Raw genomic sequence first — 22,313 nt, 5'->3', positions numbered from 1 at the left:
AATGAGCTGGGCAAGGTGATAAATACTAGGCCCAAACCCAAATCAGGTCACATCCGGATTATGGACTCAAGCTAAGTAAAAGCCCGTTAGGCCAAATGGGCCTAGGCTGGGCCATGGACAAAGACAAAAAGAAATAGAAAGTAAGGAAAAACAATCGTGTTACGTAGCTCGAAAGAGAGGGTGTCCGAATCTTCCCGAATTCAAAACGATGTCGTTTTGATTTTTTTTTTTCAATCAGAAAAGAAGAAAGAAAGAAGAAGAGAAGAAAAAAGAAGGAGAAGAGGCGGAGGCAGGGGCAGTGGCAGAGGCGGGGGCTGCGAGGTGAGAGCTGAGGCGACGGCGTGCGGAGGCAGAGGTGGAAGCGGGTGCGACAATCGAGTGGAGGTGACGGCGGGCGGAGAGCTGCGACGAGCTGCCATCTCCTCTTCTCTTGCCCTCTTTTCTCTTTCTCTCTCTCTTTCTCTTTCTCTTCTAAATTTCGGGTTGTTCGGGAAGACAAATTTGTGGGAAAAAATCATTTTTCAAGGAAAAATGACCTGACAGAAAAATTTTAAAAATTAATTATAAAATGGTGAATATTTTTAATTTTTTTTTAAAATATTTATTAGTAATAATTTAAAAATAATTTTTTAAACCTCCGTGTAATTTATCCTGGAAACTCCAACGAATAAAAAAGTCAAAACACTTTTTTTCAGAACCGTACAATAATGAATTGAAATGACAGCAGTGAATTTCCAGGGTTGCAAAATAAATCGTAAAGCATAGTATAATAACCCTTTTTTTTTAATTTTTCGTCAATCTATCGTCTCCGGACGCAACTGCCGACAGTCCCTTCTCTCTCTCGCTCTCTTTCTCTCTCTCACATTCGTTTCGATCGAAGGTAGAAGAAGCAGGTGAACTCGAGAGCTCGTTTGATCTCGGTAATAAATCTATCAATCTTATCTTATCTTCATACACATTTCTCTCCCTCTCTCTCTCTCTCTATATATATATATATGTATATATATATTTGTGTATGTTTGCATGTGTTTCATCATTCTAGATCTTTTACAATCTTATTTCCGTGATTAAAAACCTAGAAAATTAAAACCGGATGGAGTGATAAATGAGAATGGTGGAACAGATCTTCGGTTGGTTTTGAATGATTCAATTGACGAATTTTGTTGTATTGTAGATCCTATGATTTTTTTGTTATGCTTGTTATAATTTTGCAGTTTAGCTATGTTCTCAGTTCGTTAATTGGAGTGGTGAAGTTGAGTAATTAGTACTATGACGGATCCAGGATTCGATCATTGGGGGCCCAAAAAAAAACATAGGAACATAAGTGGGGTTAGATTTAGAGCAATGGATTTTCATGCAATTAACAATTGTGATTTTTTATTCTATTAATTGAAAATGGATAAACTCTTATTTTTGTTAAATATCTAATGTACGGTTAATATTACGTGACAACATCACTAATCAATGAGAGTTTTTACATTACAGTACTGAGAAATAATGATTGGGCTAATGAGAGACAAAAATTGTTAACTCAATTTCATTTACAAAGTGAATAATATAATTGAAAATATATTTTAGAACATAATATGTTAGGGAGTTATTATGGTGTGCACTCTTTAAAAGGTGCATATCGTATACACATTATCACAATATATGTAGCATAACCATAACAAATAGCAATTTCTTTCACCAAAATAGTTCGTAACATTTTGTATCACAAATTATTCGTAAGATTTACACTACAATGATTCATAACTTTCACTTTCACTTTATAGATGCATACCATAAATTGACTACTAGTAACTTTTACTACACATAAGACTACAAATATTTTAAACTTTCATAAATAAAAAAAATTCATATATTTCTTATAATGGGTGTACATAAAACATTCTCCTATATAGTATATTATTATTGTATTATAAAGAGCTATTAAAGAGAATAGTTAAAATTATAAGAATTAGATGGGAGGGGGGACCATAGGAGAAGTTGTTGGTGTTGAACTAAATCTATATATACCAGCAGAGCATCTTGTGCAAGGTGGGGGCCCAGGGCCCTGTAGGTCTATACACAGTTCCGTCTCTGACTATAATGATGATTAATTTACTGAAACTATAGCTAGCTCAATCTTGCTAAGCCATATATTTGGATCTCTTTCCCTTTTTATATGATTTTGACATGATCTATTTTGATGTCTCTGGTTCATCAAATTAAAGGAGATTATATGAATTTTGATCCAAAAGTGTCAATGAAAATACAAGAGACCTCATATTTCACAAACTGGTACACTAGGAAGCACGGATACGGATACCGGATACGGATACGATACGATACGGATACAGCGATACGACAAAATTTGAAAAACTAGGATACGGGTACGGCGGCGATACGTTCGTAAAAAATATTATTTTAACAATTTTTAGTAATGCAGTATGCATAAAAATAAAACCTAAAGCAAAAGACAACTTGATAAAGAAGAAAGATTCCTATAAAACTAAGAGTCTTCAAGGTCAATAGTTTTAACTTGTTCCCCTTCATTATCGAATATCACAAGACCTTAACTAAAGCCAAAAAACCATTCTTAAATAAAAATTTCAGCAAATATACTTTTTTAAGTCATCAATGATAGCCTAGGAAGCACGGATACGAATATGGTGATATGGGGATGTGGATATGGCGATATGTCAAAATTTGAAAAAGTACGATACGGGTACAGCGGGGATACATTCATAATTTTTTTTTTTTTATATAATTTTAATAATGTAATATGCATGAAAATAAAACTTAAAGTAAATTAATAAATAAGGAGAGGGATTCCTATTAACCTAAAAGTGCTCAAACATTCATAAAACATCCAAAACTAAAAGCAAAAGCAAATGCAAATGCAAATTAAATATCATCCTTACATGCCAACACCAAAAAAACGAATGAGAGCAGAGAGAAGAAACGTGAGAGAGTGAAAAAGCGAGAGAGAAGTGAGAGAGACAACAAGGATACATCAATTTGACAAATTCTATTACTTTAACTCTCACTATATTCCTCTTATCAAAGAACTAAACAAAATATTATAAGTAATATATAATTTCGAGTATCCAATACTTCAAAATTAAGTATCTGATACTTCAAAATTAATAAAAAATTAATTAAGAAGTATCTGATACTTTTAAGAAGTATCCGATACGTATCCGCGAGTATCCGAGGAGTATCGGTATCCGATAAATATCCGATACGGATACGTCACCCTTTTTGAAGTATCCGTGCTTCATAGCTGGTACATATTGAGCATCAATCGATTGATTTTGCCATGGAAAGCTATGGAATAATAACCGCGTTTACTGTGCTTAACCTTCATCTAAACTTTGAAGGAAGGAGAATGGTTGTAAGTTGTAGCAAAGCTAGCACACTGGCAGAGTGTGCTTGAAGGGGTATTTCTGAGAGGTGCTTATATCTCATGCTTAGTGAAAGGCATGGTTGTAGATAACATGGAAAAACTGAAGCCTTACTAATAGCTTGGAAATATACTGTTCTTTGGAAAACCTATTTCCTAAGGTTTTCCTGTTTATTGTGTTGGATAAAAATTTTCCTCTCTGTATATGTAAACATTTATGTTAAGACTCTGTTTGTTCCTCCTCTAAAGTAGCATGTGTCAATCAATTTATCTCAGGGAGTCACTTCTGGTTTTGTGTTGTAGCTAAGTTTGTCCGGTCAAACTAATCAGTAGTGATGATTTAGGGTGGCGGTCATCTATTTGAATTCCTTTATAAGGTACTTAAGGTCTTAATTTTTTTTAATTCGAGTGGTAAATAATTGGTGATCATTGAACCTCTTCTTCTGCAATTCCATATTATTTATTGGATGAAATGTTTGTGGAAATTCATGGTTTATGCTATTTCAGCTCTGTACATTGGGTTGCTGCAAGGGCAATATGTCAGGCATGGAGGATGTCAAAGATCATGAACGTGTGGATGGAGATGTCACAGAGGACTCAGAAAAAGCCATGCCAACACCCCAACAGGAGGTTGTGTTCCTATCCTAGCTTTCTCTACACGCTGGAAAACTTATTCTGCTTCGCTTCATACCCTTGCAGAAATATCCCAGGACTTAGTTGTATGTTGTTTTCTGCAGGAGGAAGCTGTTAAGAATAAGTATGGAGGAATTATGCGTAAGAAACCACCACTGATTTCTAAGGTACTGTCTCAATTCAATTTTAAAGATAGTTCTTTCTACAAAAACGTTTGGAAGCGATGATAGTGTGTGCTTTTTTCGACTCAATTGTTTTTTTCAGGACCATGAACGTGCTTACTTTGACTCTGCTGATTGGGCTCTGGGGAAGGTATTTGTCTGTAGCCCTGTTCTCTTACTTGAGCTTGACGCTTGTAATAGTAGAAATACCTGCATCATTTTGAATTCCTAATAGTGTTCAATGCTTGTTGACGACAACAGCAAGGTGTAGAGAAGCCCAAAGGACCACTTCCACTTCGACCTAAATTGCAGGTACATATACAACATTGTCCTTCCTTTTTGGTTAACATCTTGGTTGTGCTGCTTATTGCTTTCCAGAATTGCTGTGCCTTGTAATTTATCAAAAAAAAAGAAAAAAAGAAAGAGAATTGCTATGCCTTGCACATATATACATGCATTGGTGGATTTTATCATTATTCAATCACTCTCTGTGGTAAAGTGAACACTATTGGTGCCACGATTCGGCCAATGCACATTCTAAAAAGTTGCTTACTTTACTTTCCCAATAAGACTGGCAATGGTCCAGTGGTTAACAGAGCCCATATAACTTTAAACACACTCCATGGTTTAAAAAGTGAAAGTTCAAGGAGAGTTTTACCTCCCATAAGGCTAACACAAATTTTGAAGTGCTGAGTGGTTATCTTTTTGAGTTTCCACTATTTGTATTTGAGGGATACATAAATATGTGTATACATACAAAATTAGGTGAAAAGTGTATACAAATCAATATTATTGATTAACTTGTTATTCAAATTATGTGCCATTTTGATGACATTTCAGGTATCCTAACATGATTGAAGCGTAATTGTGTAATCAACACTCATGATATATACCATTCCATTAATATGCTTGGACTGATGGAGTAAAAAACAATTAAATGCAAAAAAAGTCGAGAATGGTATATGCAAAAAATGGAAAGTAAACACTAATTCAGATCAGCAAAGGTAGAGGAAATATCATGCAACCAGTGGGAAAGAAGTGCATGTAAAAAAGGCTAAATAAGCCCTGATAGAAGAACAAGCTTGAGCTAAAAGAGAAAAAAAATGAAAAATAGGAATTTGTTGGACCTGAATGTATCTGATTAGATCCTATCAAACCTTTGACCACCAAAATAACAACAAATCGTGTATTGGTTATTTTTGTACTAAACACTCTTAAAGGGTATGTTTTGACATTTTCACAAACAAAAAAATAAATAAAGAAAGAAAGAAAAGAAAAGAAAATAGAGAGAAATAGCAATCGGAATCTATTAGACCTGATAGTTTCAAGAATCGTAATGTATGAATTGAATCATGAATCATGTGATTCACTATTGATTCTAATAGATTCATCCATAGATTCGTATCGATATATGCTTGAATCTTTATTTGAATTGTAAATCAAAACATGAATTATAAGACTGATAATAGAGCTTTTTAGACACTTTAAAAACATGGTGACATTTCTAAACAATGTTTGGCATTCTTGAGAATAAAACTCACACAACCCAAATGTGTCTTTAAACATTTATAAAAAGAATACATGAAAGTATGCAATGGACAACTTCAACATCGGAAGAGAACTTTGTAATAAGGAAAAATAAAATTAGAAAGATAGTAATAGGAGTATGCCTAATATACATTCTAGTGCTAAAAATAAAATAAAAAAAAACCCATGCATGATGGTTATGGGGATTCATTTTTCACATTTTGCAAATTTAAGTAGAAAACATCTAGATAATAACTTAAATACATATTTTCAGTTCCAGATCCTTCCTATTCATGATTGGAATGGAGATCTCCATTCCATCATCAATGGCTGAAAAAGATCCCCATCAATGGATCTTTATTTTAAATTTTAATACTGTTAAAGGAAAGTTTTAGAACTTATATTGTCATGGTAGTCATAAGCCACTGATTTTGGATTTTGGTGATGTGTCGCAACTTTATAAAATAAAATGGAGATCTCTATTCCATCCATGAGATGGGGAGGATCAGATCCCATATTTTCTTATATAATAGGCATGAAAGATATATAAAAAATGTTAGTATGTTGTGGTGTCATTTCTGTGACTGTGCCCTATGTTTTCTACAATTTTGTATCCATGGCTATGATACATAGTAAATCAAGTTCTTTCTTGCTGAGATTGTTGCTTAATGATTCTCTAAACATCACGAATGTGCTGTGAAATTTTGGTTATGGCGTTGTAACTGCTTTAATAAAATTGAAAAATCTTTGAAACATAAAATGAGGAAATTCACAGATTTGTTGTATGTCTTGCTAATGACATCTTTTTGTTTTTGTTTTTGGTGTAGCCAACACAACAGCAAACTAGATACCGAAAATCTCCTTATGCCCCATCAGATGGTGAAGGTATGCACAATGATAATTGTAGCTTGAATGGATTTATTCATAGCAACGCCACATCTACCACTATTGTAACACACACTTTCCTCGAAATCATTTTCTTATAGGGAAAATGCTCATCATTTATTATTTTCATACAGGAGGGAATGCTCCATCCGAGGATGCATCTGCAAATGAATGAGAGGATATTGTTGTTGGTCTTTCGATATTGTGAGAACTTCTGATTCGCATGCTAATAGCTGAATAGGTGATGAGTGCATTTGTGTTGTTTCATTAAAATTGCCGAAAATGTTTGAACTTTTGTTAAGAAAAAAGAAAAACAACTTCGGTCTGTTGCAACTATACTTTCAAGAGTCGAAGCTTTTTATCCATCTTATTCCTGAAGCACAATGTATTTTTTTTCCCCTCTGGATTACGAGCAAAGAACTTGCAGATTAGATTTAATATTATTTTTTCTTTATTCCTCAAATATTCTTTACAACATAGATTTCCTCAACAAACTTTATTCACTAACCAATCTTATTAATTTGAATGAATGTACATTGTCTAATTCCAAAATAATTAACAGCATAAATGTACAAATATAAATATGACAAAATATATTCCTCAATAAAGAAAACTCAAAATTGTAGCGGCACACCGATGAAGTCAAGTCTAACCAATAGTCTAAAGCCCAATTTCGTGTTAAATAGTTTATGGAGCATTTTCTATACATAATCATATGAAGACTTTGAGAAAATGATGTGGAACAGAGAGTGTTTTGAAACACTAATGGTGTGTTTGGTTGAGGGATTTGGGGAGGGATTTGGAAAGGAAAAGGGAAAAGGTGTGTGAAACTATGTGAAATATAGACATGATTTATTCACATTTCACCTACCTTTTCCATTTCCCTTTCCAAATCCCTCTCCAAATCCTCCAACCAAACACAGCATAAAAACATAAATATACACGTCCAAGAATATACAATATTTTTTACTTTACAGTGCTTTTACAAGCCAACAATAGCATGGCCATTAAAAACTATTTCAAGAAAAAAACCATAACTTCTGAAAAAATTCAACTATGGTCTGTATAAGGGAGAGAAACTTCCTCAGGAGTGTGTTCATCATAGTTCCTTCCTCGTTCACTGTCTTCTCAAGCCCCTTCTCATCCTCATTCGCCTTTTTCTCGAGCTCTTTCTCATCCTTTTGTACTGACTTCTCAACATCTTCCTCATCCTTATTCTCATCCTGAAAAATTAAGGAATAAGCATGGCCTCCATAAGCCTCTATAAGGTCAGTAACTTCTGTTGCAACAGTCTTGCCTGTCCGTCCAATAGCTACAACCGTGGGGATGCCAGAAACTTTGAATTTGCGAGTCAAAGACTCTCTCCTCTTATCGCCAAAAGGGATGGCCAACCATGACATTCTTGAAAAGAATGCTTGAAAGGATGCCTCGTCCCGGTCATAAGAGATGAAAATCACTTCAAATAAATTATCCTTTGCCTTGATCTCCTGGTACGCTTCAATGATCTTTGGTAGAAAATTACGACATCCGGGGCACCAATGAGCCGAGAAGTAAAGGAAGATGTTCTTCCCTACAAGATCAGAAACTGGAACCTGGAACAGAGTTAAATTTGTCACCAATCACATAGAGATGAAGACAGAGAGAGAGGTAAATGCATTTTCTGAGGAACAAAGCACATCATGAATTGTGTGCAACAGAATATCAACTTCTCAATCGATGAATCATACTTTCAGCAATAAAGCACTTCGATCCAATTAAGGTAACAATGGTCTGATGAAACATCATACTACATAACAGGTTGGGTTGCAAATGAACTAAGCTATTTACAAGCTCAGCTCAGCTTGGCTCGTTATGTAAATAAATGGGCCTGAGCCTGATTTTTAGACTCATTAGCTCTAGCTTGGCTCAACTTGTTTATTATTTATTTATAAAATAGGATAAATATGTTATTTTATGTATTAAATAATATAAAATGTGTTGTATATGTATATTTAATACAAAATAATATTTAATGACCCAACCGAGTTTGATTATCGAGCCAAACTTTTTCTTTCGAGCCGAGCTGAGCTCAAGCTAGACTAATTTTCAAGCCAATCTCGAGCTTGCTTTTTAAGCTCGATAAAACAATGGCTTGGCTCGTTTGCAGCCCTATTAAAGGCTACCATTGAGTCAACAGAATACTGATCTCGACTTTATTTACCTTGGTTCCATCTTTCGCAATCACAAAATCACGATTTTCTGAAACCAAAATTGACTCCAGAGTTTGTGCTGCATTTTTCGCCTTCTCTATCTCTTCCAACTCTGCAAACTTTTCTGGTGTGAAAGGGTATGCCTGAATCCCGTATTCTTGAATGGCTTCAGCAACATTGGAGTGAAGTGTTTTCCCATCCGGTCCAATAATAACCAAAGTGGGTAACGACTTGATATGAAATTGGAGAACCAGCTTCAAAAAGCTATTGTCATTAAAAGGCAAAGCGAACCAAGGCATGGTGCGAAGGCTTAAATTGAACGATTCTTTATCCTTATCTTCAAGGCATACCATCACAATTTCAAAGCGCTCTCCCATCTCCTTCAGTTTATTATAAGCTTCCATAAGTTTTGGATTAAACTCAAGGCATGGATCATGTGAAGGATGATAGAAATACAAACCCACCATTTTCCCTTCAAGGTCGGAAACAGGTACCTTGCACATACGTTGTTAAGGAAAAGTTAGACCGGAAAAAAGTTTCTTTTTAGAAATAAAAGTAAAAATTCACACTACCTACATGGGACTAATGACATTTAGATATTTGAAGTTAAGCAGTCAAAACTTACCTTATTTTCATCGTTTGTAAGTACAAAATCGCGCAAAGGTGTGACCAAGATAGATCTCAAGGACTGTTCCTCTGTAGCTGGTTCTTCTTCTTCCTCTTCCGTTTCTTCTTCAAATTCCTGTATGATCTCAACAATTTTGTCAGTCAGAACCATTCTCTTCCAGTGTATACAGTGTTATTTTAGGAATGAATACTATGATTTAAGCAAAGTTCCCATCAGTGATTGATCCAGTCAGAGGAAGGAAACGGCCTAAGGAACGTATAATGTAATCCCTTTTTCTACGATACCTATATGGACATTGCGATATAAGAAGCATGATTTGGAAGTTGTGATATACAAATTATCAGATCTTTCCTCTCCTAATGATAAAATAGTTTCTCCTATTTCAAAGTTCAACCACACAATGAAAATTTTCTGATCCAATTCCCAAATCTCCCTCCCTTCTAATGCTCCAATTTTTCTTTTGCACCAAATCAATAGCTAAATATTTATCTTTTCTGCCTATCACTTTCGTTTTTTTGGTTGTATGTCTGAAATATGGACACTTGAAGAAATGGTGAGTGATCACAGTTGTACACTGTATAAGTTAGCTATACACAATATTAGCTGTCATGTTAGAGGAAATGACTTTCAAGATTGTGATAAAAAGGTCATATTGTCAGGCATATATAGCAACTATAAAAAGGTGAAGAACAAAAATAATCACAATTCCAAAATAACAAACACTAACATTTTGAACTTTGAACAAAATTCCATGTGAGATGTCAAACCTTCTCTTGTTGCGTGTCCATCGGTGTGCTATTGTCTTCTTTCAGGGCACATTTTGGATGGAGATCCAAGTCACACTCTTCGCAGCGGAATGACCATTTACGACCCTCTTCCTTGCACTCAGCGCATATAAAACTCCAACGCCAAGTGAGCACTAGTTCATGCTCATTATGTAATGCATGCTTTACCTTCTGAGGCCACCCCGCCTTCTGCACCTCTACCTTGTCAATCTCTGCCAACTCTGCAAGTTTTTCTGGTGTAAAAGGATATGACCAAGATAGATCGCGCAAAGGTGTGACCAAGATAGATCTCAAGGACTGTTCCTCTGTAGCTGGTTCTTCTTCTTCCTCTTCCGTTTCTTCTTCAAATTCCTGTATGATCTCAACAATTTTGTCAGTCAGAACCATTCTCTTCCAGTGTATACAGTGTTATTTTAGGAATGAATACTATGATTTAAGCAAAGTTCCCATCAGTGATTGATCCAGTCAGAGGAAGGAAACGGCCTAAGGAACGTATAATGTAATCCCTTTTTCTACGATACCTATATGGACATTGCGATATAAGAAGCATGATTTGGAAGTTGTGATATACAAATTATCAGATCTTTCCTCTCCTAATGATAAAATAGTTTCTCCTATTTCAAAGTTCAACCACACAATGAAAATTTTCTGATCCAATTCCCAAATCTCCCTCCCTTCTAATGCTCCAATTTTTCTTTTGCACCAAATCAATAGCTAAATATTTATCTTTTCTGCCTATCACTTTCGTTTTTTTGGTTGTATGTCTGAAATATGGACACTTGAAGAAATGGTGAGTGATCACAGTTGTACACTGTATAAGTTAGCTATACACAATATTAGCTGTCATGTTAGAGGAAATGACTTTCAAGATTGTGATAAAAAGGTCATATTGTCAGGCATATATAGCAACTATAAAAAGGTGAAGAACAAAAATAATCACAATTCCGAAATAACAAACACTAACATTTCGAACTTTGAACAAAATTCCATGTGAGATGTCAAACCTTCTCTTGTTGCGTGTCCATCGGTGTGCTATTGTCTTCTTTCAGGGCACATTTTGGATGGAGATCCAAGTCACACTCTTCGCAGCGGAATGACCATTTACGACCCTCTTCCTTGCACTCAGCGCATATAAAACTCCGACGCCAAGTGAGCACTAGTTCATGCTCATTATGTAATGCATGCTTTACCTTCTGAGGCCACCCCGCCTTCTGCACCTCTACCTTCTCAATCTCTGCCAACTCTGCAAGTTTTTCTGGTGTAAAAGGATATGCCCGAATCCCATAATCCTCAATGGCTTCCACAGCATTAGAACTAAGTGTATTTCCGTCTGGTTTGATAATAACCAAGGACGGTACCGATTGGAGCTCAAAATAGTGTACCAGCTTCTGCCATCTATTATCAGTGAAAGGCAGAGCGAACCAAGGTGTACTCCTGAGGCTTTCCCTGAATAATTCATCATCATCATCGACACATAACATCACAATTTCAAACCTTTCCCCTATATCCTTCACTTTATTATAGACTTCCATGAGTTTTGGAGTAAACTTGGAGCACCAACGGTTTGAAGGATAAAAGAAATACAAGCCCACCATTTTCCCTTCAAGTTCAGAAATGGGTACCTTTCATATCCGTTATTAACGAATAGTTAGACTGGAAAAAAAGTTGCATTGTCTAGATGATTAATACTAAAGGATTTTGTTAACATGTGCTTTTAGGGCACATGTTTAGAAATTTAAAAAGACTGCATTTTTGTATGAAAGTGTGCGTAATAAAGAATGTACAATCTTTTTAAGCTATAACAAGTAATACTAAATAGGACTAGACTAGATACAACAGGTTGTTCAACCAGTCATGCATTGAACTCTTACCTTCCTTTCATCATTTGAAATTACAAAATCGCGTGAGGGCGTGACCAAGAGATATTTCAAGGATTGATTCTTCTTAGCTTCTTCTTCCTTTTCTTTCATTTCTTTGATCCTTTCTAGAGTAAAAGGATACCCTTCTGCGCCAAAATCTAGTATAATCTCAACTCCATTGTCAGTCAAAACCTTCCCCTTCTCATCAAGTATTACAAGATAGGGTATCCCCTTGTCAATGACAGCAAACAATTCTTGCAAGTTTTTTAGACACTCTGAATCAGGAAATGGGATCGCCAGCCACGGCATCTTGGCAAAATACCTATCGAATGCCTCAATATATATATCAGCTGAGACAAGAATGATCTCAAAATCACGTATTGAGGATAGTTCATTGTACACCTCTACTAAGTTTGGGGTAAATTGTTGACATGGGCGGCACCATGATCCCGAAAAATATAACCCAAGCTTCTTCCCCTTCAATGTGTTGATTTTGACCTGCACAAAACAGAAATAAAATTGTTGATATTATTGGACCTTAATTAAACCAGAGCTATAAACCATGTTCATAAGGGATATGGCGGGAATTCAAGCACATTAAAGGAAAAGAAAAAATGGAAAAAAAGGAAAGTAAATAAAGGACAAAACATTAACAATAATTGTCTGATGAAACAAATAACATTTAGGACAAGTGTTTTAGGCAATTTCATCACGACAAAGTTGCCAAGGAGGTCTCATGTTATTTGGGGAAGAATTGAAAGATAGAGAGTTGTGCTCAAGATTGCCATAAGCCCAAGTTGGTCCTGCAGTTTTTTCAGTCTCCGTCGTTTGAAACAAGTGAAAAAGAAAGGTCTAATGAAACAAAAATGCCTTAGACCCCCAGGTGGGGGTGCTGGGGGTCGGCTCCTATTGGACCCAAAAAAATAGTTTTTTTTTTTTTTTTTAATTTTTGGCCAACTCCAACGCGCCACGTCACAGGGGTTGACCCGGTCTGAAGCACAACCCTCTAATGAAAGTCGTCGATTTTTATTGGGTTCACTAACTTCATTTGTGGTCTTTCAAAATGAAATGACAGACTATTGAATACTTTTTCATTAAAAAATTTCACATCTCCGAAACTTTCTGCCATGGGAGACTATTTTTTTCTTTCTTTATCTGGTTTCGTTGTCCTACGTTAACCCATGTATAGGCTAACATGAATTTGTGACTAATTGTTGGGGAATTTTTAAAATGGATTTTTAAATTTATAGTTTATTTTTGGGTGTTTTCAAACCTTTCATCTTTTTCTTTGGAATGCATAAAATAAGCTTGGGGCTTTATCCCACATCGGAAGGAGAGGAAACATGAAGCACTTAATAAAGTGCTACATAGAATATTCCTTTGAATATGGAATTGTGAGGTGAAAGTTAGTGTGTATGCACCCACACCGCAAAGATGGTGAAGCACCATCCGCACACGCACGCGTGGCGTGGGCAGTGGGTTATGTGACGTTTGATGGCGCACTTTGCACGGACGCATTGGCGCCATGAGGGCGCATTCCAATTTGCATCAGATAGGTTGGAGCGATGACGTGGAATATAGTCAGTTCCACATGGCAGTGACGTGGCGTCCGTTGGCGATGAGTCAACCAACTGAACCAAGATGGCGCACTTTGCACGGATGCATCGGCGCCATGAGGGCACTTTCCTATTTGCATCAGACAAGTTGGTTGGCTATGAGTCAACCAACTGAACCAACTGATCAACCAGTTGTGTGTCCGATCTGGTCATGATCAGGTGTGATTAGTCAAGGCATCTATTCGGTGTGAGAATGATCTCCACCGTAGATCGTCGATCCAACAATCAAATCTGATCGGATGCGATCAAGGGACATGACCATTCGATCAGGTGCATCAAGGCCTATAAATAGTCTATGAAATCAGCCATTTTATTCCATCCAAAACTTTCAAAACCATTCCTGCAATTCTCTCTCTCTTTCCCTCTTGATTTTGAGTTTTCAATCAAGAGTTCTTAAGCAAATTTATGCTTTTCTTACTGGTAATCAAGTTCTGCAGATTTGATTATCAGTGTCTTGGTTTTCTTGATTATATCAAGAGTATTCTGATCTACTGTCGTCAGTGCAGACGCGGGTAGACTTGATCAGGCTTCACTGTATCTTGGAGGCAAATTTGCTGTAACCCCCTGCACACCTTTTGGTAGGTGCAAATTTGTCTTTAGGAAAGCGACTAAGTAACGTGACTTGAAGCATTAATTTTCTGTTTTACATAGACACAATCATCGCCAAATCTTGAATACTTGAAGACCACCAACTGAAGAATTCAAGACGATTTCTTCCAACAATCTAAAGACAATAATTAGATATGGCGATGTCTATTTAGAAAATGACCCAAGATTTCACGAAGCTTAACCGGTTTGATAGCGGCAATTTCCGTCGCTGGCAAAAGAAAATGCACTGTTTGCTCACCACTCTCAAAGTGGTCTATGTACTGACTACCCCCTATCCGGTGGAGCAAGAAGATGAGACTATGGAGCAAACCCGTATCAGAACCAAATAGGAGAATGACGACTACATTTGTCGAGGACATATTCTGAATGCGCTGTCAGACTCTCTGTTTGATGTGTATCAACATCTGGAAACGACAAAGCAACTCTGGGACATACTATAGTCAAAGTACTTCATCGAGGATGCCACCAGTAAGAAATTTCTTGTTAGTAATTTTATGCATTTTACAATGATTGATACAAAGCCCATTATGGAGCAATTCTATGAGATCTAACATATTCTGAGTCAGTTTCGACAAAAGAATATGAATATAGATGAATCTATTGTAGTTTCATCTATAATAAAGAAACTACCATCTTCTTGGAAGGATTTAAGAAAACTCTGAAACACAAAAAAGAAGATCTAACTTTAGAGGAATTGGCTCAACACCTCCAAGTTAAGGAAGAGTCAAGACTTCTTGAAAGTAAAGATAACCTATTGGTTCAGACTTCTAAGATTCACATGGTGGATGATGGCAAGAGGTTCAACAAAAAGAAGCGTAAGCGTGAACCCCAACCCGAGAAAAATGCTAAGAAGCTGAAAGGCGCTTGCTATCACTGTGACAAGCCAGGGCACTTCAGGAATGAATGCTAGTCATACAAGAAGAAGCCAGAAGCATCAAAAGCCAAGAACAAGTTCGTGGTTGTTGTATCCGAGGTGAACATGCTCGAAGATGCTGGTGATTGGTGGATTGACTCAGGTGCAACAAGGTATGTCTGCAACGACAAGAGCCGTTTCACTACTTATGAACAAGTGAGTGATGAAACAGTTCTCTACATGGGCAACTCTACAACTGCTACTATCAAAGGCAAAGGGACAGTGGATCTAGCGTTCACATCTGGAAAAGTCTTAAGTCTTAAGTCTTAATGATGTTTATCATGTACCTAATGTCAGAAAAAACCTTGTATCTGGAAACCTGCTTAATAAGCATGGTTTCAAGTTAGTATTTGAGTCGGACAAATTTATCCTGTCTAAGGGTGGAATTTTTGTTAGGAAGGGTTACATGTATCAAGGAATGTTCAAACTTAACATTATCAATAATACATCTATTTTTGATTTAATTCCTAAGTATGACATTAATATGTTTGAAAAATATAAATTTTGTGTGCAATAAAAAATTACTTGCATTCCATTTCCTAAAGTAGACTAAACCACATCTCTGCTTGAACTTGTGCATAGTGATGTATGTGACATGCATAGTACCCCCACTAGAGGTGGTAAGAAGTAATTTGTAACATTCATTGATGATTTTTCTAAGTACTGTTATATTTATCTTTTGCATTCAAATGATGAGGTGCTTGATAATTTCAAAATTTTTAAGACAAAAATAGAAAATCAGTGTAATGTCAAAATAAAGAGACTTAGGTCTGATAGAGGCGGTGAATACCATTTTTCAAAATATTGTGAAAATATTGGTATTATTCATGAGAAGTCTGCACCCTACACACCACAACAAAATGGAGTAGCTGAAAGAAAGAATAGAACATTAACAGAAATGATTAATGCTATGCTTTCATACTCTAGTTTAAGTTTTGGTTTTTGGGGTGAAGTCTTGCTCATTGCCTGTCACATACTTAATAGAATTCCTCTCAAGGGAAAAAATGTTACTCCTTATGAACTTTGGAAAAACAAGAAACCTAATCTTGGTTACTTGAAAACATAGGGCTGTAGAGAAATAGTAGCATTGCCTAAACCTAAAAGGAAGAAATTAGGTGAAAAAGGAATTGAATGCATATTCCTTGGCTATGCTATACATAGCAAAGCATATAGGTTTCTACTAGTAGAGCCCAATGGTTCAATGGAAATAAATACCATTATTGAATCACGTGATGCTATATTTTATGAGAATTGTTTCACAACCATTCCAAGGTTAGATTCTAATCAAGGAAATGAATCAACTCCTTTGATGTCTACAGAGGAAAGTGAATGACATGAACCCATTGAGCTTAATGAGCCTGTTGAGTTAAAGAGGAGTAAGAGGGCTAGGACTGAGAAGTCATTTGGCCCTGATTTTGTTATTTACCTTGTAGAAGGAACTAGGAAAGCTTATTATAAGCAAACAATGATTTCTTTGAATATGGATTCAGATCCATTAACCTTTGAGGAGGCTATGAAGTCTCAAGATGTTGCTTTCTGGAAAGAAGCAATAAACAATGAGATGGATTCTATCATGGATAACAATACCTGGATACTTGCTGATTTGCCATCTAGATCCAAACCAATTGGTTGTAAATGGATTTTCAAAAGGAAAATGAAAGTTGATGGCACAATGGACAAGTTTAAAACAAGATTAGTTGCTAAGGGTTTTACTCAAAAAGAGTGTATCGATTATTTTGATATATATGCTCCGGTGGCTAGAATCGCCACCATTCGAGTGTTGATTGCATTAGCCTCAATCTATAAGCTTGAAACCCATCAAATGAATGTTAAGATCGCTTTCCTAAATGGAGAGTTGGATGAGGACATCTACATGTAACAACCTGAAGGATTTGTTGTACAGGGTCAAGAGCGCAAAGTGTGTAAACTCGTGAAGTCACTATATGGACTGAAACAAGCTCCAAAACAGTGTCATGAGAAATTTGACAAAGTAATAGTGTCAAATGGTTTTAGGATACATGAATTTGATAAGTGCGTGTACAGTAAGTTTATTGGAAATAGAGGTGTAATCATATACCTATATGTAGATGAAATGCTTATTTTTTGTACTGACAATGATGTCATTGAAAGTACTAAAAGTTTCTTGTCGTCTGATTTTAGTATGAAAGACATGGGCTTAACTGATGTAATTCTGGGTATTAAGATCAAACGAGAGGACAATAATTTGATTCTAACCTAGTCGCACTATATTGAGAAAATTCTTAAAAAATTTAATCAATATAATTGTACACCCATGTCTACACCTTTTGATTCAAATTTGAAATTGTATCCTAATACTGGAAGAGCTGTTGATCAGCTAGAATGCTCAAGAGTAATAGGTAGCCTGATGTATGCCATGACTTGCACTAGACCTAATATTGTTTTTGCAGTGGGAAAACTTAGTAGATACACTAGTAATCCCAGTAGTGTGCATTGGCATGCTGTTAATCGATTACTTAGGTACTTGAGAAAAACAATATACTATGGAATAGTCTATAATGGCTATCCAGCAGTGTTGGAAGGATTCATGGATGCTAGTTAGATAACTGACCGTGACCACAAGTGGTTGGATTTTTACTCTTGGAGAATGAGCTATCTCCTTCTAAGAAGCAAACATGCATAATAGACTCAACCATGACGTCAGAGTTTGTAGCATTGGCTTCTTGTAGCAAAGAGGCAGAGTGGCTAAGGAATCTCTTGTTAGAGATTAAGATATGGCCAAAATCTATGCCATCAATATCTTTGCATTGTGATAGTGAAGCAATTCTATCACGAGCCTATAGCCATGTCTATAATGGAAAGTCTATGCATATAGGACTAAGACATAGCTATGTTAGGCAATTAATCACAGAAGGTGTGATTACCATTAATTAGGTAAAGTTAAGTGAAAACTTGGCTAACCCTTAACAAAGGGACTTGCAATGGATTTAGTGTGGAAAACATTAAAGGGGATGGGTCTTAAGCCCACTTAACATAATCACTCCTGGTGGAAACTCGACTCAACGCTTGAAGAAACATCGAGTCTTGAGTTCAATGAGCCCAAGTACACCATATGTCGTGATTACAAGCACGTAGTTTTATTTTATTTTCATCCCAAGGTTGAAGTGCTTGGTACCTATAATGTGAAAAGAAAATGATGAGTTAGTAAACTCTTAATAAGCTTACAACTGGGTTGTTAAGGTACTGTAAATTACATGGGTACTCTCAGTAAGCTTACCTATGTGAGTGTTGGAGGTGGTGTCACTTCCTATGAGTCCAAGGGCTTGACTCTAGAGCGCTCATGAAACAGGATATAGGCACAAGGCCAATCCACGTGTCAGTTTGTTTGAATACTTAAGGTAACATGTACTGTGCATGAGACGTGTCCGGTTGGTTGTATAAGATCGCTAGTTCAAAGACAAGTCTACTATGCCATCTTGACTAACTTTGAGATGTTTTCACTAAGTAAATGATTCAAATCGTAAGATATCTTCACCTATGCATAAGGCTGCCAAGTGAACCAAGAATCATCATCTGATATTTTGAAAATTGTGGGGGAATGTTGGGGCATTTTCAAAATGGGTTTTCAAATTTATAGTTTATTTTTGGGTATTTTCAAAACCTTCCATGTTTTTCTTTGGAAAGCATGAAATAAGCTTGGGGCTTTGTCCCACATCGGAAAGATAGGAAACATGGAGCACTTAATAAAATGCTACATGGAATATTCCTTTGAATATAGAATTGTAAGGTGAAAGCTAGTGTGAATGCACCCACACCGCAAGGATGGTGTTTCGCACCATCCGCACACGCACACGCGGGCGCGCGTGGCGTGGGCAGTAGGCTGTGTGGCGTTTGATAGCACACTTTGCACTTACCACGGAAGCATGTGTCCTATCTGGAGCGGATTGATCATAGCCGTTGATTAGAGATGAGCGTGATCGTACGGATGAGATGGCACCCGATTGTGATTAGGTGTGATTAGTCAAGGCATCTATTCGGTGTGAGAATGATCTGCACCGTAGATTGCCGATCCAACGATCAGATCTAATCAGATGCGATCAAAGGACATGACCATTCGATCAGGTGCATCAAGGCTTATAAATGGGCTGCGAAATCAGCCATTTTATTCCATCCAAAACTTTCAGAACCATTCCTGCAATTCTCTCTCTCTTTCCTCCTTGATTTTGAGTTTTCAATCAAGAGTTTATTAAGCAAATTTCTGCTTTTCTTACTGATAATCAAGTTCTGCAGATTTGATTATCAGTGTCTTGGTTTTCTTGATTATATCAAGGGTATTCTGATCTACTGTCAACAGTGCAAACGCCGGAAGACTTGATCTTAGATCAGGCTTCACTGTATCCAGGAGGCAAATTTGTTGTAACTCCCTACACATTTTTTGGTGGGTGTAAATATTGTCTTTAGGAAAGTAACTAAGTAATGCGACTTGAAGCATTAATTTTCTGTTCTACATAGACACAATCATCGCCAAATTTTGAAGACTCGAAGACTACAAACTGAAGAATTCAAGACGATTTCTTCCAACACTAATTTCATCCCAATAAGTCAGTACGAAATTAAGTGGTGAACATTGTTCTTTTCTTTCTAGTTTTACTGATATGGATTTTTAAAAAAACAGAAAAAAAAGAAGTTATTTTTAATGGTATGAACACAAGGTTGTGGTATGATTTAACTTCCAAAAGGAATTCAATGGACAGCATGACTTTGTTGGAGAAAAAACTCACACAAAAGTGCAAATCATTTAACGGGAGGAAAGTGTAGGGGCTTTTTGAAAAAAAAAAAGAGAAAGAATAGAAGTATATAGCATTATTCTTAAATTTTAGAGGGGACAAATTAAAAAAATATTTTGTAAAAGGAGATAAACAGAAAATTTTACAAAGTTGAGAGAGGTGAGCTGCCCCTCCTGGGCCTATGCTCCCACCTTCCCTGATCATGGGCATGCACTATCGGTTCACCTTTTTGACAGATAGGAGTAATAAATTAAAAAAAAAAGAAAGAAAAATATTGACACAATATATTCCAAATTTAAAGATTGAGGCAAGCCTTTATCAATCATAACTGAAATTCTAGAGGGAAAAAAAAAAAATTTAAAAAAAAAAAAGAAGAGGAGGAGAAATGATAGTTACTTTTTCACCAGTATTTCGAACAAGGAAGTCCCGCCCTGTGCCACTGAGGCGCGAGATGAAATCAAAACAATCGCCATTGGCCTCTGTAGCTTTGTTCTCTTCCATTATTAGTTTTCGATTTTGGGTGGACAAGATGTTATTCTGGTTCTGTCAAGAATTATTCGTGCGTTGAACACCTTATTGAACTTATATAGACTAGGATTCTAGGAAGAAGAATCACTTTGCCTTTTCTATTCTCTCAGTGGTTTTTTTAACTGTTGGGTTGTTCTCAATTTATTCACTTAATCCAAATCTAAGAAAAAGAGAAGCTAAGAATATAAGAACAACTTGTAGAAGATAACAAGCATTCTGAGATACTTTCTTGCCAAGCAAACTCCCATATATCTTCAATGACTATTTTTTTCATAGGAAGAAGCTTCTTTGCCCTTTTTAGTTCAAGTTGTGTAGAAATTAGAAAACTTGGAAGAAAATGATGGAATGGATTGAGCAAGTAGAGTTCATGTCCCAAACAAAGAACAACCGGAGACAAGGGTAAATTCTTGAAGATATCAATCAAAACAATCAGATTCCATATGTAAAACCAATACAAAAGAATTAAATAACTTCCAAGGCAATCCTCCATCCCAAAAGCACACCTCGAGATTCTTTCATTACCCAATGGCTACGAGTGTATTGGAACGTAGCTTATTTTGTGCGCGCCACATCTTTGAGATCCAATGCAAAATAAATTTGAAACTTCTAGGTTGCGGTTGGTAGAGTTTTTTATGATTTGAGAATATGAGTTGTATTTTAAGTTTATGAGTTTAGAAATTATGATTTGAGTATAAAAAATTTGTTTAGTGAATGAGTTTTGAAAAGAGTTTTGAATTGAGTGGAAAATTTTTGATGTGACATATGATATGTGATACAAAAACTTACAACTCATAACCAAACACACAATTTAAAAATCTATGAGAAGCTTATAATTTTTAAAAAAAAAATTACAAAAATATTGTTTTATTAAAAATATAAATAAAAAAACAATAGTGCCAATTGAAAAAAATAATAATAATAATAAAAATTCACATTGTTCAAGACGTTCGGCAGGTCAACCGGTGGGATGACCGGCCGGACATCCGATGGGACGATCGGTTAAGTCAAATTTCAAAAAAAAAAATCTTGCCTAACACAGAGTATTTTCTGCAGAGTTTTTTGTTTAGTGTGGAAATATGATTTGAAATTCCTATCCAAACATGATATTAGAATGTGTAGGTAGAATTATAATTTGAAAACACAACTAAACAGTGGTCTAATTTCTCGAGTTTCTCTCATGTCATGATACTTTCTTGCCAAGCACGCACACACCCGTATCTATCTTCAATTCCGCCCGTTTTTTTTTTTTTTTAAATCTGTTTTTCATAGGAAGCTTCTTAACCCTTTTCAATTCAAGATGCGGAATTTAGAAAACTTGAAAGAAAATGTAGGAATGAATTAAGCAAGTAGTGTTTGGTTTGAGGACTTGATGAGGAAAATGAAAGGGAAATAGAAATAGAAAGAAAATGAGAAAAAAAACGGGCGAATTATACTAATAGTCCCTATAGTTTGAAGTTTGTGTCACTTTGGTCCATGAGTTTTCAATTGTGACACATTTGATCCTGAATTTTGAATTTTGTTCCAAATAAGGACAATGGAAGATACCATTACTTAATTTCAATGGCAAAATTATCAATTTGATAAAATATAAACTAATTTGACAAAAATAAATTTCAAAAAAAAAAGTTTTAAAATTTTTAAAAATTATTTCTACTCACCAAAGATAAAATTATATAAAATTGATAAACTTTTTACACATTTATTTATTTTACCAAATTAATTTTTATTATGTGTTTGAATGATGATTATGTAATGTGTGGTTATTAGGATTTTAAAGTGTAATCGATATATTTAATATATGAAATATTTTTAGTTTTGGATTTTTT

At 35.7% G+C, this 22,313-nt stretch overlaps 2 protein-coding genes across 4 annotated transcripts; one reads left to right on the top strand and one right to left on the bottom strand.

Annotated features, from left to right (window-relative positions):
• The first annotated feature begins 699 nt into the window (after positions 1-699).
• LOC114315163 (uncharacterized) lies at positions 700-7,057 on the top strand. Of its 2 annotated transcripts, XM_082924009.1 has the most exons (8): positions 786-920; positions 3,665-3,765; positions 3,896-4,018; positions 4,126-4,188; positions 4,286-4,333; positions 4,444-4,494; positions 6,537-6,594; positions 6,729-7,057. In XM_082924009.1, the coding sequence occupies exons 3-8, from the start codon at positions 3,926-3,928 to the stop codon at positions 6,767-6,769; spliced, it is 354 nt and encodes a 117-aa protein (XP_082780135.1). In that variant the 5' UTR covers positions 786-920; positions 3,665-3,765; positions 3,896-3,925; the 3' UTR covers positions 6,770-7,057. The 2 variants fall into 2 exon arrangements, with proteins under 2 accessions (XP_028117535.1, XP_082780135.1); XM_028261734.2 differs by lacking the exon at positions 3,665-3,765 and having other exon boundaries at positions 700-920.
• Positions 7,058-7,549: 492 nt separating this feature from the next.
• On the bottom strand, positions 7,550-20,625 carry LOC114315162 (putative nucleoredoxin 1). Of its 2 annotated transcripts, XM_028261733.2 has the most exons (8): positions 20,356-20,625; positions 12,068-12,553; positions 11,201-11,818; positions 10,179-10,547; positions 9,409-9,525; positions 9,248-9,277; positions 8,795-9,163; positions 7,550-8,186 (listed from the first exon to the last, which is right to left on the bottom strand). In XM_028261733.2, the coding sequence occupies exons 1-8, from the start codon at positions 20,458-20,460 to the stop codon at positions 7,614-7,616; spliced, it is 2,667 nt and encodes an 888-aa protein (XP_028117534.2). In that variant the 5' UTR covers positions 20,461-20,625; the 3' UTR covers positions 7,550-7,613. The 2 variants fall into 2 exon arrangements, with proteins under 2 accessions (XP_028117534.2, XP_028117533.2); XM_028261732.2 differs by having other exon boundaries at positions 8,795-9,277.
• Between the last annotated feature and the right edge of the window lie 1,688 nt (positions 20,626-22,313).

Source organism: Camellia sinensis, chromosome 1 (genome assembly GCF_055761805.1).
Source record: "Camellia sinensis isolate YWXY chromosome 1, ASM5576180v1, whole genome shotgun sequence".
In the NCBI taxonomy this organism is placed as follows: domain Eukaryota; kingdom Viridiplantae; phylum Streptophyta; class Magnoliopsida; order Ericales; family Theaceae; genus Camellia; species Camellia sinensis.
Note: the sequence above shows the minus strand (reverse complement) of the source record. Positions and strands in the feature narration are given on the sequence as shown.

What these genes read in the sequence shown, in the direction of transcription:
- LOC114315163 (XM_028261734.2), top strand. Translation starts at nt 3,926, where the DNA reads ATGTCAGGCATGGAGGATGTCAAAGATCATGAACGTGTGGATGGAGAT. An exon ending in TGCCAACACCCCAACAGGAG is followed by an intron (nt 4,019 to 4,125) that starts GTTGTGTTCCTA and finishes TGTTTTCTGCAG; the next exon opens with GAGGAAGCTGTTAAGAATAA. An exon ending in CTGATTGGGCTCTGGGGAAG is followed by an intron (nt 4,334 to 4,443) that starts GTATTTGTCTGT and finishes TGACGACAACAG; the next exon opens with CAAGGTGTAGAGAAGCCCAA.
- LOC114315162 (XM_028261732.2), bottom strand. Translation starts at nt 20,460, where the DNA reads ATGGAAGAGAACAAAGCTACAGAGGCCAATGGCGATTGTTTTGATTTC. An exon ending in TTTCAAATGATGAAAGGAAG is followed by an intron (nt 11,819 to 12,067) that starts GTAAGAGTTCAA and finishes CGGATATGAAAG; the next exon opens with GTACCCATTTCTGAACTTGA. An exon ending in TTACAAACGATGAAAATAAG is followed by an intron (nt 9,278 to 9,408) that starts GTAAGTTTTGAC and finishes CGTATGTGCAAG; the next exon opens with GTACCTGTTTCCGACCTTGA.